Source organism: Centrocercus urophasianus, unplaced genomic scaffold (genome assembly GCF_019232065.1).
Source record: "Centrocercus urophasianus isolate 14NV4802_14NV808 unplaced genomic scaffold, USGS_Curo_1.0 seq_14, whole genome shotgun sequence".
NCBI classification, from domain to species: Eukaryota; Metazoa; Chordata; class Aves; order Galliformes; family Phasianidae; genus Centrocercus; species Centrocercus urophasianus.
The window spans coordinates 1770893-1787389 of NW_024884586.1; the positions used below are offsets into that span (position 1 = coordinate 1770893).

Sequence of the window (16497 nt, forward strand, 5' to 3'; positions counted from 1 at the left end):
AGCTTCTCTGGGCAATTTTTTACAGCACTTCACCATCCTCTGAGTTAAAACTGTCTTCCAAAGATCTAACATAAATCTCCCCTCTTTTAGTTTAAAGCCATTCCTCCTTATCCTATTGCTATCAGACCATGGAAAAAGTCAGTCCACCTCCTCCTTACAAGCTCCCTTCAAGTACTGAAAGACTGCAGTGAGGTCTCCTTGGAGCCTTCTCTTCTCCAAGCTAAACAAGCCCAAATCCCTCAACCATTCTTCAAAGGAGGTGATCCAGCCTTCTGATCATCTTTCTGGCCCTCTTCTGGACTTGCTCCAACAGCTCTGCATCCTTCCTGTACTGGGGGACTCAGGCTTGGACACAATACTCTAAATAAGGCCTTGCAAGGGTGGAATAGAGGGGGAGAATCACCTCCCTCTTCCTGCTGCCATCCCTCTGTTGATGCAGCCCAGAATACTGTTGGCCTTCTGAGCTGCAAGAGCACACTGCTGGCTCAGTCAAGCTTCTCATCCATCAGGACCCCCTCAAGTTCTTCTCCATATGACTGCTCTCAATGAATTCTTCTCCCAGTCTGTACTCACATCTGGGATCATCCCAACCATTGCACTTGGCCCTCTTAAACCTCATTAGATTCTCGCATGCCCACTTTATCAAATTCCTTTTCTAATCAGTGTTATTTTGCTGTACAAGTGTCAGCATCCCAAAAACTCAGGTTGCTCAACCCACTTACCTTTTAGAAAAGCTCGTTATGTAGAATTTATATTTAGTAGTGTTTGTGTGACTTTAAGTGTGATCCTATCTTAAATCCCATTTGCTGTGAAGACTGTGTTCCAATAGGAAAATTGGATATGTGGTTGACCTGAGTTAAATGCTTGAATAGCACATTTTCTTGACTAGCATATGTGTATATGCTCTTAAAAAGTACTGCACAACATTGATTTCTACTGGCTGCACCTAATCAAAGTATCTCTTATAATGTGAAGAGAGTTTGTAAGGTTACTTATGTAAATTCAAGCTTTTTTTTTGTTGAGGTCACTTAGTAGTCAACGTATAGAGAGAGATAACTGCAGCTTTCCCCACTGCTACGATTTTTGGACTGGTATTTAAAATCATTCTGCCTTTCTTAAGTTAGGATCTTCCAAAAGTGATCTGAATTTACTGAGTTTTTTTTAAATGTACTTTGCAGACTTGTAAAAATCTCTACTCTGTGACATTTACCTATTTGGCAGCAAGGCTTGTGTCATTTGACTGAGGATTTAGCATGTCTTTGAAGAAGTGCAGTGGATTCCAGGATTGGGGCTGTAAAGCAGTACTTTGTTGTGTAAATAAACAGCAGAAAGGTTGGAATCTAATGCAAGTGTCATTGGTTTCCTGTCAGTATTGTCAGAGGATAATAACAAACGTTGTCAGAGAATCAAACAACTTAAGCTCAATTTATGTTTTTGTGTTTTGGGTTCATTTTAGTAAGGGATCAAAGAATGTGGTTCTTGGCACACTTGGAAAGTCACTATAATAGTGGTATGTACTGTTACTACACAAACTGTTTTCTTTATGTGTTGCTGTGTAGCTAGCTTAAGCCAGCTGTCAGGTCTGTAGGTGACTGTGGGTGTGGAGGATGATGCTGTCCTGGCTCTCAACAGTGAATGTTTTGCCTGTTGGAATATCGATAATTACTTGAATATTTACTTTTATTTTCTGAAGTTCAGTACTAGTGAGTTGTTGTTTCTGAATACAGCTCTTGTCAAATGAGAGTCTTTATTTAGTTGGAGACTATTCATAATTAGGACTTTCAGAAAATATCTGTGATGATAAATCAAAGCCAAGTAAGACATTTGATATTCCTTTAACAGTGTACTGTATATAATACAGTGTTTGCAGAGACAAGTGGTTCTCTAGGCTGGATTACATGGTCACCTGAATGAAGGCTGAGGGACTAGATGGATAGATGAGATGATGGTGTTACCAGTCACTCTGAACAGACCTCTTGTGCAATTATATACTATCGTCTATCCTGTACAGACTGTCTTTCTATGGCCTTCAAAATTTCATCCTTTTCCTAGCACGGTAATTCTGTTTGAAATTAAATTGTTCATCTTTGCATATAAATGAATAAATAAATATATACATATATATATTTTCTTATTTTCTGATGAGAATATTTTTGAAATTTCATTCAGAGTTATCAGTCCTGGCTTTCAGTTTTGTTGTGATGAGAAAATTGGTTTTAACAGAAGTATTTTTTGAGTTTTATCTTTTAAGCCTCAGGTACTAATAGTTATACTGACTCAAAGAAGCACGTGAGGGCATGTTTTGTGAAGACTTACAGACTGAAGAAACTGGAAGCATTTGCTGTTTTGCATGGTGTTTGCCCTAAAGTTATGCTTTTTAAACTAATGTGCCCTAGAACCTCTTGGAACGTCAGTCTAAAATTGTTTTTTTGTTTTGTCTGTTATAGAAGCTCCACCAAAACCTGAAGAAAATCCTGCTGAGGCATTCACTGACTCATCTCTCTTTGCTCACTGGGGCCAGGATCTCAGTCCTGAAAACAGACGTATTGCACTTAAACAGTTCCAGTATTACGGCTACAATGCGTACCTGAGTGATCGCCTGCCACTGGACAGGCGCCTGCCTGACCTTAGACCTAATGGGTAAGTGTCATAGATAACCTGAGCGTTGTAGGTCCTTGAATTCCACTCTGTTAGCCCAGCACTGTCTCATAAAAAACCAGAAAGCAGATGAGACTGGTGAGCTCCGGTGGTGCAGTATGCATTTTAGACAAATTGTATCAGCTTGGAAGACTGTGGAACTTCCAGCTTTCACTCAAAGCCACTTCTTCTACTGGGAAGTACTCATGTAAGGCAGTGTGAATACATCCACTGTTATTTCAGAATGTTTAGGTAAGATGAGATGGGTGGGACCATGTGAATGGACAGCCTTTTCTCTAATGCTTTTGAGTCCTGTTCTAGTAGGATCATTCGCAGAGACAGTTAACACTACTGTTTTTCAGCCATGGTAGTACGTCTTTTCCTTTCAACAGACATATAGCAGCTCTGGGGAAGTGGGTTGAATAAAAACTGTCCTTTTGCAACTCATTTAAAAAAAAAAAAAAAAAAAAAAAAAGCAGAACAAACACAATCAAACCTTAATAAATGGGGTGGACAGTTAATGAATTAAACCAGTAATCAAGACATGCTTTTTAGCAAGTTGTCAATCCCAAAGGCGGGCCAAATGTGATCTCATTAACTTCATCTAAGCAAATGTTTTAATAAGCAGTATATTTTACCATAAATCAAGTGATGTTAATGAAAAGAAAGATAGGAACACCATTCGAGGCAACAGTTCAGCAATTTTAAATACATCTATACTATATATGATGGTATATCACATTTTAAAAATACATGTGTAGATATTTGCTGAAATAGCAATCTTTAGGAAATGAAAGTCCATGCAATAATATTTATATTTTTTTATTCAGGAAATTTCTTATTGTCTGTAAGGACAGTCTCTTTTTATTTTTTTTAATTGTAAGCTAGTTTGGAGGGAAAATAAATCTGTAACTGACAAGATACCAATGATAAAAGTGTGTCTGTTCTTATATCTCTTTAGAACTGACTCTTCTGAATGATTTCAGCCTATATTTTTTGTAATTGTGGGTATAAAACAAGACAGAAAAAAGTGGAAAGTAGCTTTATCTGAAATAAATAAATTTTGATTGGTATTTTAAAAGGAATTCCAGTTTAAAAGGACTCATGATCTTCACTTAGGTGAAAATTTTAATTCTTATTTAGCTATCTGCCAAAAACATGTAAGACATTGCAGTATGTTTATAGACACATACATACAAAATGTCAGATTGGTAATGATAGCTTAGGAAGATTTTTCCCCTTACCCTTTATTGTGGTTCAGAAATGAGTGGGTAATCTGACACTGAAAGGTAGCAAATTCTAGTTCTGAGGGGAAATGAAATGCATTGTCAGGTAGCACGTCCACTGTTTGTTGCATGTATAGCAAGCACTCTGTGGAATACTGTGTTACAGGGTATTTTGAAAGTCAGGCTTCTGAAAAAAAGAATTCCCAGTTCTGACACAGAAATTCTCATTTGTGTGAGAGCATGTACGTGACTATTTCAGGAAAACTCTTACCTCATAAGAGTATATTCTTCACCCTAACTATCTGCTGCTAGGATTGCTAGCACCTATTTTTAAAGCCAATTACGTTTGTCACTTCTGGAGTCTGAAGAGAGCACGGAGCAAGTAGCGTGGAGATGGAGTTAATCAAATTCCTGACTGAAAAGCAGTAAAACACATTGCTGCAGTTGCTCTTAGAGAAGTCTTTTTAGAACTCTCATCATCAGTGTGGATTTAACAATGCTTAGTGCTGTTTTAGGCAGCGTGACATAAGAATCCTAGCAAAGGCTTGTAGGGAGTTAGCTGAAGGAAGTGGTGTTCTTACAGATACATCCAGGCTCAGTTGTGCTCTATCATCTGTATTAATATCATATCATGTGAAATATCAGCTGTTGGTAAGACAACAGAAATATAACTGGAGTCTAGTGTAATTCTCATCTAATTGGCCTCTGTTGAGACTGGAAGAATAAAGTGATCTGCTGAGAGTGTGACACTAAGTTGGCAGGCTAAGAACAAACAAGTGTTCCTTTAGTCCCCAAATTTCTCAGACTCAACTGCACCTTTGCTAATTAGGGTTGAGGTAGAAAAGGTTATATTTCTGAGAAAACAAACCCGAAGATGTCAAAATGCTTAGCTTCTTACATGCTGTGAATCCAAGCAGAGCAGCCCACATAGCCTCCTCTTTGCTGCCTGCAGCTTTATAACTTTTTTAGTACATATCTTTGAGAAAAGAGCAGCATGAGGTCAGTATTTCGTGTGAGTGACTTTCAGGTTCACTGTCTCAGCCTTCAATGATGTATTTTTCCTCTGTCCCAGGCTACTTGTGTTTATTTCCAAAGATCAGCTGGAAGGGCAAATGCAATAGTGGCAACAACTTACTGAGTAGCCAACAACAGTGTAAGTTACACAAACAGCAGGTGAAACTGAGGAGGCAGCTACCTTGGTGACTTTTCTCAGCCGTGTGAGTTTTGAGTCTTGGGTGTTTATACTCAAGAATATGATTAAGGATTGAATATTGAGAAAAGACAAGCAGTAGTAGAGAAATGAAATGAGCTTCACTAAAGGAATGTTTGGATTGGGAAAGGAGGAGAGAGTAATAGAACAAAGTAAACATCAAGAGTCTGTGCAGATTGCTGAGTCTATGGTACCAGCTATGTGAGACTGCACATCTATGCTGTACTCATGAGATATCTGGATGACATGATGCCCATGCTGTTTCAGCTTCTTATTTACCCAGATTAGGGAAATTGGACCTATATATCTTATTTTCTAGGTTGTTATTTTTTAAGAAGTGAGCACCATAACTTTATTCAGCTTTCTCCTTAGTGTTAATGTTCATTTTACAAGGCAGCCTAGAAGTGTGTACTTCTGGATATTGAGAATAAAAAATATCAAGAAATTACTATTAATTTTAATTACTAAGAAATTGTGTTATTTAAGACATCACACAATCACACAATGGCCCAGGTAGGAAAGGACCTTGAGGACCATAAATCTTCAACCCCCTCCGCCACAGGCAGGACCACCAACTTCCCCATTTAATACCAGACCAGGTTGCCCGGGGCCCCATCCAACCTGGCAGCCTGGTCTAGTATTAAAATCCTACATCCAAGACATCAAAGTCTTCCTTCACACACTGTACCATTGAATTGAAGAACCAAATACAACATGTAAGCCAAAATAGAAATAGGTTCAAGAAAGGTGCAGTCATCAAAGAGTTTTAAGGAAAAATGTAGTGGACTTTAAGGAAAAATGTAGTGGACTTTACTGATAAATAATAACTAGCAGTAACAGATCTATCGTCAAAATTTGTGTTCCTGCAAAGTCTCTTGGTACTGAGAAATACTGTAGCCCCTTTTAACATCATACTTACATGACTCAGCTGTAACCTTCATTCTGTCTACAGTGCTCATATCAGCATAACTTAAAAACACTGGGGAGAATTGCTGATGCTGTCTCTCACAAGGCATCCATGTATTTCCTTGTGCTGCAGCTGGGCACTGCTGTTTACCACCCTTATAGCCATCTGTTAGCCCATAATGTGTCTGAGTAACAAATAAGTGCTGACTCTAATGAGTTTGGAAGTGTTGAGGAAAGCAGTATTGTTCTTACTGAGCAGGTGAACGGGGTAATACTCTATATTCATTACAGTTCTGTTGTGCTCAATTACCTTAAGTAGGGCAGACAGCACCCACAAAGCTTGTCGTGAGTGAAATGTTGAACATACTCAAACAGAAAGGTGTTAATAAGACGTAGGTTATTTAGGGATCCCAAACCTGTGTACCTAATCTTCCTTTCAGTGGATGCAGTTTAGGATTCTACTTTGTTGGCTTGTAAATTTCTTGTTGCCTGATCCAGTGCCTTGAAGCTGAGATGTGGAAGAGCAATAACATTGTTTTTTCCTTATATGTTGAGGGAGTGAGGAGTAGTGGGGAAAAATAAAGATGTATAAGGGAACCCCAGTAGAGGAATTCTGTTGCAGAATTCTGCTCCTGCAGAGCACGTTTGTTATGAATGGAGTGGCTAAAGGAACTTTTTCAATGACTATTATCTACAGTCAACCAAAGATCTTTTCCCTTTGTAAAAAATGGTGTTTGTATGAAGAAGTGAAGACCGGAAGGGGGGAATTTAAGGGTGAGATTGTTTTTCCTCCTTGGAGATGGCTAAATCTGTGGTACAACATTTGACTTGCTGCAAATGTGCCCTTTTCCCAGCTGAGTCAGTGTTGTTTGGCAACTAGAAAAAGCAGAGAAGGTGCCCTGTTTCCTTTGCAGAGAAAGGCTTGGATCATTTTGTAAGTGCTTCTTATTTCAAATGGTTCACCAATGCCAGGTTGTATTGCTTTGAGCCTCAGTTCAGCAAGGGAAAATGGTAGAGGCCTTGAAGAGCAGCATAGTTGGGGTCGGAATGGAATATGCAGGATATCCATAGAAGTGAGAAAATTGAAGCCTTTGCTCATTGAGGAGAGTGATGTGTTTTTAGAACAAAAGCTGTTTATATGTATACATCTGTCCAAATGTCTGTGCTGCTGCCAGTATTGTGGTGATCCATGCAGACCTGTATGTAGTATATAAAACAGCATCTGTATAAACCTGCAGGTTTTCCTTTATTAAAACTGATGTAAGAAAAACATGTGATCCCTAATTGTAAGGTTCAAGTTAGGAATTTGTTAGCTTCATCTAAGCTTAAATGATCATGTATCCATGAAATAATTCTATTTGACTGGACTTTGTTAGTGATGTGAATGACTCCATGTTTGTTTCACATAGTTCTGTTGTTTCTAATTGTAATAGACAATCTAAACATTGCATGCGGTGGTTGATATTTCAGAGGATTCCTTTATGAAAAGCACAAAAGTCTAGTCCTTTTCTGATTAGATTATTTTGGATAGAAGTCCTAAAATTACCAAGTTATTCAGCATTGTTGTAAAATACCTGGTTCATTCTCTACTCTTTAATTCATTTCTACCATTGGTTGCTCTTTTCTTCAAACTGAGTCATAGCAGTGGCCACCCTCCATAATTCTGGTTTGTGTTTGGTGCATCTGCCCAAATGGCTCTTCTAGAAGTGTTTAATATCACTAGCAAATCGGCTGCAGTCTCCAAGTTGTTATAATAACCCGAGTTAATAATGCTGTACACTTGTTTCTGCACTTCCATTTTCTCCTTTAACTGGAAGAAAATGTGGTGTTGTAATTCATGTTCACTTTAGCTCTCGTTATGACATGACTTTTCTTTGCTTGATATACATTTACATTTACACAGGATAACCCCTGTCATAGTACTATAAGAGGCTAACAATTTTTGGCCAAACAGGTGTACAGAGTTCTCCTTATGTTGATAAAAACTGGGTTTTCTTGAGATCGTAGGATCCCAGCTCACTGTTCTAAATGCTTTATTCAGTGAAAGGTAATGGTTTTAAGTTTTAAAAAAAAACAAAAACAAAACTAATGCATCCTGCCACATAGGTTCACAGAATCATAGGGGTTGGAAGGAACCTCCAGAGATGGAGTCCAACCCCCTGCCAAAGCAGGTTCCCTGCACCAGGTCACACAAGTAGGTGTCCAAATGGGTCTTTGAGTATCTCCAGAGAAGGAGACTCCACAACCTCATTGGGCAGCCTGTTCCAGCGCTCCGTCACCCTCACCTAAAGAAGTTCTTGTGCACATTTGTGCAGAACTTCCTATGTTGCAGTTTCTGGCTGTTTCCCCTTGTCCTGTCTCCACACACTGCAGAAAAGAGTCTGGCCTCGCCACTCTGCCCCCCACACCTTAGATATTTATAGACCTGGATCAGGTCCCCTCTCAGTTTTCTCAAGGCTAAACAGACCCAGTTCACTTAGCCTTCAAGGGGAGGTGCTCCAGGCCCTTCACCATCTTTGTGGCCCTCCACTGGACTCTTTCCAGTAGATCCCTGTCATTTTTGTACTGGGGAGCCCAGAACTGGACACTGGAGAACTGGAGAACAGTACTCCATATGTAGCCTTACCAGGGCAGAGTAAAGGGGGAGGATCACCTCCCTCGACCTGCTGGCCACGCTCTTTTAGTGCGCCCCAGAATGCCATTGGCCCTCTTGGCCACAAGGGCACACTGCTGGCTCATGGCCAACCTGTTGTCCTCCGGGACACCCAGGTCCATTTCTGCAGAGCTCCTCCCCAGCAGGCCATCCCCCAACCTGTACCGGTGCAAGCAATTATTCCTTCCAAGATGCAGGACTCTACACTTCTTTTGTTGAATCTCATCTGGGTTCTTACCACCTAGTTCTCTAGCCTGTCCAGGTCTCACTGAATGGCAGCACTGCCTTCAGGTCAGCCTCAAGTTCTTAAAATGAGACCTCAACCTCAATTTTTTAGTAATATGCTTCATTGTATCCTGTATTTAAAAAAAAAAAAAAAAAAAAAAAAGAGAAGTTATGACACAATTTAATGATTTAGACTGAAAATATGTTCTGCTGGTGACTGTGATACTCATGTGACACTTAAGTAGAAGGTTCTAAAAAATTGCGGAAAGTACTTTTTTCATAACGTTTGTATTTGTAGAAGGTCTAATAGATAACATTATTATTATTATTGTTACTTATTTTTATTATTATTTTTATTATTAATTTATTTATTAACACAGGAATCATTCTTGTTTGTTGTTCTTATTCCATAGTTATGCTAAAATTATTTTAATGTGATTAGCTGAACTGCTATACCACAATGCATGTATTCAAGATGAATAAAATTTTCTCATGGACAAATATTTGAAAGAAGATTCATAATGTATGCTGTCCTCCAGCTGCCAGAGTTATGCTTGAAATAGAACACCAGGAGTTTCTCTAAATTTCTGGTAACCATGACAACTGTTACTTTAGTGTGATTAGCCCGGTGTAATTTAGCAGGTTTAGTTGTGAGAGGTAAATTTAGCTACAGTGCGATGATACTCTTTATTGTAATTTGAAATCATATTTAGAATTTGTATTTTAAATACACTTAATCCTCATCCTGGAGCATGTTTAGTACTTTGTGAGCCTTACTTTGCAAAAGGGAGTGACTGAGACCTGGGCAGGTTGGGGGTTTGTCCAAGGCCTCAGAATGAGTCAGAGGCAGAGCTGTAAAATGTGTACATTGCTGGTTGCCATGCAACTGTGCACCTCTTAGGGCTTAATGGATGCCAGAATTTGAGCCACGTAATTTCCTCCCTTTTTCTCCATTCAGAATATGTTTTATACACGTACACACCTGCCCCTTCCCTGTAGCTATTTCTTTTTCATTCCCGAAGTAAGAAATTTTATTACTCGTGAAACTCACCACAGAGATAGATGCTCTTGTGAAACTGCACAAATTCTCTACATTCTGTGCAGAAACTAAGTTGGGTATGTTTAATTCCAATTTCCAATTTGTTTAAATAATATCAAGAAGAAAAAAAGGAGATGATTTTTACTGTCATGAAAGTAACAATGGAAAATGCAATTTTCTTAAAGCTTTACATACTGAAAGTAAAGATGATAGATGTGCCTGATTGGGGGGGCGGGGGGAGAAAGAAAACAACAGCAAAACAAAACAAAACAAAAAAACCACCAAGAATTTAATTTAGGAGAATACCATCATTGAAAAAGAATTCATTTGTAAAGCATTTTTAAAAAATTGGATGTGATGGGAGCCTAACTCTGTTCTCATTTATCATAGGCAGATATCTTTTGGTGTATACTGAGGCAAAATAGGAGTCAAGTGACTTTTGTATCTGCTCTTGTCTTGTATAAGGTGCCAAACAATGGAAAGTTGTGTCCACTAAGATTTAATATGAAAAAATGTAAATGAATGCAGGTAGGAAAAGTAGTACAAGTAATTTCTTTTAAATAGATTGAAGAAGTTTTGTTACATTCCAGCTTATGCATTAATCTATGGTAGAGCAAGTGTTTTTTGGGGGTCGATTCTGTAACAATGGTTTGTTTTTTAAATATAATTTGTCACTGTACTTTCTTGCAAAATTATATTTGACATATTTCAGGCTTGGCTTTATTGACAGAGGACAAAATTCAGTTTTTGAGGAAGTAAATCCTTTGAATTTTTCTCAGTCTACTTTAATTGTAATTTAAAATATTTTCCAAAATCACTATTGCTCTTTGCCTATTAGGTGACATTTTAACATGTTCGCTAGAGTTTCTTTTTTATTTTCTTTGTACATCAATACTGCCTGTGCTATATAGATAAAAGATTGACTATAGCTTTGTTTGCTGTGCCTTTATGTACCTATGCATTTTTTGCTGCATTAAAAGCACTGAAATGGCAGGTTTTGTAGAGTCCCTATAGGCCAATACTGAAAATTATTTCTAGATGCTTAAGACATCTGAGTAGTTCATACTGCTTTCCTTTTGAATCCTAATTTTCAAAATTTGGATGAAATTTCAGGTGTTACGCCAGGGAGAAATCTGCAAAGTTTTATGAACATGTAAAGGAGACTACAATTTTGCTAGTCGTTATTTTGTCTGTCCATGCAGATTTGTGCATCTGACTTATGTGTAAGAGATGACACGTGCAAAGTAACATTATCCAGGTTACAGTGCAATTTCTTCTGTTCATGCAGAATGGCATGCACATACCAATGCATGAGCAGATCTGCTCTTTGGTGATTTAGATCTGTAATAGGACTTAAAATCTCATAATTTCCAGGAGATACTTAGATCTAAAAATTGTGATGGGATTGTAATTACAGGGACCTTTGTGCAACTATGAACCTGAAATATACACCTTGGAAATCATGGAATCATAGAATGGCCTGGCTTGAAAAGGACCACAATGATCATCTAGTTTCAACCCCCCTGCTGTGTGCAGGGTCGCCAACCACCAGACCAGGCTGCCCAGAGCCACATCCAGCCTGGCCTTGAATGCCTCCAGGGATGGAGCATCCACAACCTCCTTGGGCAACTTGTTCCAGTGTGTCACCACTCTCTCTGTGAAAAATCTTGTTTACCTGTTGTGGCACATAAAATTCACAGTTGCCAAAGATTCTTCTTAGTTATGATGGTGCTGAACCTGAGTTGATTTGTGCCTGTTTTCCCTGCTCAGTCATCTAGGCAGGTTTTTAAGCACTGCTTTAAGAGTTTGTTTGCCTTAGAAGCTGACCTTCTTCTAATGAATTATTTCAGAGGTTGAAATACTCACTTTAGGGTACAGGAGACAGATGTGGAAAACCATCTGTTCTTGAGAAGATTTGGAACCTCATATGTCAAAAGGTGAAACTTCATGTGTACATATTAAGATGATACTATTTAGTCTAGAGAAGGCTTGGGGAGATCTTGGTGGTGCCTGGTACCAGCACAAGAAGCAATTCTTTCATACAGAGACAAAGAGAAAAGTACCTAAGACATGTAAGGACTTCTTTACTGGGATTTCCATCAAATTCAAATTAGAATAGCGAAAATTGATTGGCCAGCAGAAGTTTGAATATTGTGTGTACATCCATAGTATTGCATGTCATATGTCCTGGGCACTAACTCTTTCTAAAAGCTTTAAAAACATACCTATAAATTAATTATCTTGAATGAACTTTGTTTTTGTTAGTCTGGAGAGTGATGAAGAATGCCCACATGCTATTTGTCTCTATTCATTAACTCTACAGATATTTAAAAAACAAATAAATGAAAAAAGTGACTCTGTCTTGTAACTGAACATGAAATTGAGGTAAGGAGTCATATTCAAGTGTGACTTATAAATTATTTGGCCGAAGTACGTATTTAGAAAGAATAAGTAAATAGAAATGCAGGAAAAGAGTAAGAGAGCAGTCATCCTTCCGCTGAAACTTTCTGGCAGAGCTTGCAGATAAGTTTTCTATCCTTGTACTTTTTTTTTTTTTTTTTTTTTTTTTTTTTTCTCCTGTCTATACTGTCTGTCTGAGCTTTTTTATCAAAGGTGTTGTTTGGAGCTGGGTCTTTTACTGTGTTTTTCTTGAGCTGAAGAAGAACTTCCATTTCTTGACTGGTAGATATAACAGCAAAAGTAATTAACTTGGCTATCAAGAATATGCTTTTCAAATTAAAGGGCAAACTATTTATTCTTGTCTGTTCTGTTCAGAAAGGCAATGTGAACAGCTGCAGCTGGGAACTGCATATAAACAAGAGTTTGCCTTTGGTTTGCAAGCTAATTTTTCAGTGTTTTGGACCTTGAGTGGAAAAGAGAGCTCATTCTGTACCTTGGCTTTGCAGATAGTTTCAGGAAATTGTTTTCAAAGGTGGCTTTTTTTGCGGGGACTAATTAATCTCCTTCTTGCCTATCAGTGCTCTGAGCAGGCACAGGGATCTTGTGATCACTGTCTACAAAAGACGTTTGCTTGACCAGGGGGTGGATTTCTCTGAAGCAATTAATGTTAATGTTGTGACTTCCAAAGTTTACATCACTATTGTTTTGTTTTGTTTTTACCTTTTTCTTCAGGTGCAGAAACCTTACATTTCCTGACAGACTTCCTGAGGTCAGCATTGTATTCATATTTGTTAATGAAGCTCTCTCAGTGATTCTGCGCTCTATTCATTCCGCTATTGACCGGACTCCAGCTCACCTGCTCAAAGAGATTATTTTAGTTGATGATAACAGTAATAATGGTAAGAGATTTTGGTTGTCCTTTGTTGTTTGCTTTCATAGAAGTTGGATCATAAAAAAGAATCCTTGAAGTCTGGTTCCTATTCATGCCACTAGCATTTCAGAGCTTTTCAGCGTGTTTTCTCCTTTCCTCATATCACAACTGGGCTTTGTCTTCAAATATACACAACTAGCTATGTTTAAAAAGAGATATAGAATACTGTTTCTTTATGTTTAAGGCGTTTTGTAAGCAGAATTTTGAGTATAATGACAGATCAAAGACCTAAGATGCTTTATGGTCCTTCGTACTTTAGTATGCTTTGAAGATTCTATGCTTTCTCTTCTCTTCCTGTTTCAGTTGCATGGTTTCATGTTCTTGTGTTTCTTAGACATCTCCTTTAGACTGCTAATACCTTTTCTCTTTCTCTTATTCTCTTCTCTGTTTTGTCTGTTCATAGGTTTTCATTGGCAACATTTATCTTGCTGCTTTTCTACCATATTAAGATTTTGTTGTCCATGTTCTGAAAGACTGGACTGCTTACTCCTAATTGCCCAGGCTTGCCTAGTTTTTTTTGTTTTTTTTTTCTTTTTAATGAGCCCATGCAGGGCATTATTTACAAGTCCTATTTTCAGGTAACTTTACCAGTGAAATGTTAATAAACATAGTTAGATTGACTTTTATGATTTGACTTTGCTGTGGGGGGGTAATTCTGATCTACTAAAATACAAAGAAAATCTGAGTTTGTCCAGTTGAAATACAGCACTGAACAAAGGGTTCCCCTATCCTTACCACCCTTACAGCTGTTATGTCATTCCTGAAGCTAGATCCTGTGACTTGTTGCTGGTCATACATCTATGTTGGATTTGTATAGCAGAGAAACTTAATTGTAAACAATTAAATAAGTTCTCCTTCCCAGGCTATACTTATCATCATTTCTTTTTCTGGTGGCTATCAGCAAAGGAAAATACAAAACTCTGACTCTTTAAGCATACACGAAACCCAATAATTTGATTTGGGTTCTATCAAATGTAATTCTAGTCCCTGTGAGTATTGCTATGTTTAGGTTTACTGAATGCTGCCCAAGCTGTTGTGGAAACACCTGCTCATGAAATAGTGAAGGTAAATTGGCATGCAGGATTTATAAGTTATTCTTTGTTTATGGCACAATTTATGGTGTAGCAATGTGATAAAAAATTAAAAGAAAAATTGCTTCAAGCAGTAAACTTTGAGCAAAGTAAAACAAAACCACACTTACAAAACTGCCATGTGTGCATGCACATATGCATAATTCAGAAATTTCTGAGCTGAGAGCAGATTTTTGTTTTGTTTCAACAATGCATTTCACATATGGTTTTGTTTATGCGCTACTGCTGCCCTTGATTTTCCACTTGGGAAGAATTTTAGCAATACAATATCGATACATATAGCCCATGGTCTTGGGCTCTGGCATGTGTTTGTAAAAACTTCCTGCAATCTTTCGAAGAGCTCCAGCTATTATAATGCTGGGATCTCGGTGAATTTGATTGAGTATTGGTGCTGCAGTGCCTGAGGCCTCTTACAGACAAACTGTTCATAAGATGATCACGGAGGAAGAAAAATTATTTGGCTGAAAAAAGAGGTTTCTAGAGTTTGAATTTCTTTTTCTAGAATTGATGGGCATTTATACCAACAGGCACTTTGCAGAGCCATGTCAGAAACACCAGACATTTTAGTGGCCTAACAAATATGATTCTTGCACTCTGCTCTAAAAGTTTCTCAAAATTATTTTCTGTAGTATTTATTACCTGAAATAGATAAGAAACCCCAGGGACCACTTAAACTTTCAAGAAGACCTGTTCAGCCACATCTTGTGTTTGTACTAGCATTCATACTATACGATATGGTATTTTTATGATTGACTGTGCTTTTTATTCAGGACTACCTTTCTTCTCCTCCAGCACCTCATTTCCTTACATTCCTGACCCCAAACAGAAAGACAGTAATTGAGAGGAAAATAATTGTTGATTTGGCTGCCTTGTCTTGGTTGTGTATGTCATTCTTTAAAAAAAAATCACACTGTGCAGAATGGTACTTAGTTGCCTAGAAAAATATTTCGGGATTTGCTACTGATCCTTGCTGTGGTTTGCCTTGGCAGATGGCTCAACATCACATGGTCCTTCTCTCAGTCCTCCCTTTTAGTGGGGTGAGGGTGAGAACTGGGGAAAAAAAAAAAAAAACACAAAGTGGATCTCATGGGGTGAGATAAAACTATGGTCTAAGAACGTCTGTATGAATTACTGTGAATGTCTATAACAAGTGGAGCAGAAACAATTGCTCACCATCCCCTGACCAAAACCCAGCTAGCCCCTCAAGCAGTAGCAGAGAACTCCTGCCTCCTGCAAAACTCCTTTTGCTTGATGTCATATGGTATGGAATATCCCTTTGGACAGTTTAAGTCAGCTGTCCTGATTCTGTTCCCTCCCAACCCCTTGGGCTCATAGCTGAAAATGGCCTCAGCTCTGTACAGCACTGCTTAGTAGCATGTATAAACATCAGTGTGTTTTCAACTCTGTTTTTCTCCAAGAACCAAAACGTAGCATCTCTGAAGAAAACAGTTCCACCCCAGTTGAAATTAAGACACTTCTCCAAACCTTCCTCAGCTGTATCTTCCCCACAGTGGTAAAATTCCTACTGAATAGATTCCTACCTAGATTCTCTTTATCCTAGAATTTTTGCTGAAGGCTTGGTAATAGCATTTTGAGATAGATGTTTGGTAGGAGGAGTGATTATAAATATGAGTAGGGTCATTTCTGTTATTAATTTAAATGTTGAGGTATTTATTTTACTATTCACTTTTACAATATTCTTTATTTCTGCTTTTTTTCCTCCTTTTTAGCATCTCTGAAACTAATTCTTTGTTTAGTTTCATTTTAAGTATTTGTTCATATATATAGCTCTTCAGCTTGTGGCTGTTAGTGCTTGAAAGATAAGTCTGTTACTCAGTTTCTCTGTGAAGTGGCCTGAGCAGGCGAAGCTTGCTTTGTGCCTGCATCTGGCTCCAGAATTCTCAGAGATCTGTGGGAAGCCTCATTATAAGCACTGTGTTTGCTCTGATGCTTTTGCCAAGGATGGCAACTTTTATACCTTAATATAAGATTTTTTTCAGTGAGGCTGTGGCCATGGATCTCACAGACAAGAAATATCACAGTATGGGAAGTGAGTAGAAAGAAGAAAGTGAGAACAAAGATCAGGCAGAGTGCAAATGATCATGTTTTATTTTGAGCCTCTTGCACTATTAGCAGAAAGGTTTAAAACAAAAACAAGTACTGTGGTTGACATTAGAAG

The 16497-nt window shown here is 38.2% G+C and overlaps 1 protein-coding gene across 1 annotated transcript in view; it reads left to right on the top strand.

Moving 5' to 3' along the window:
• GALNT18 (polypeptide N-acetylgalactosaminyltransferase 18) overlaps positions 1-16497 on the top strand; it is a 210299-nt gene that overhangs the window by 102860 nt on the left and 90942 nt on the right. Inside the window, exons 3-4 of the mRNA XM_042813823.1 lie at positions 2448-2640; positions 13029-13195. Coding sequence (XP_042669757.1) covers positions 2448-2640; positions 13029-13195 — 360 coding nt within the window. The remainder of the gene's footprint in view (positions 1-2447; positions 2641-13028; positions 13196-16497) is intronic.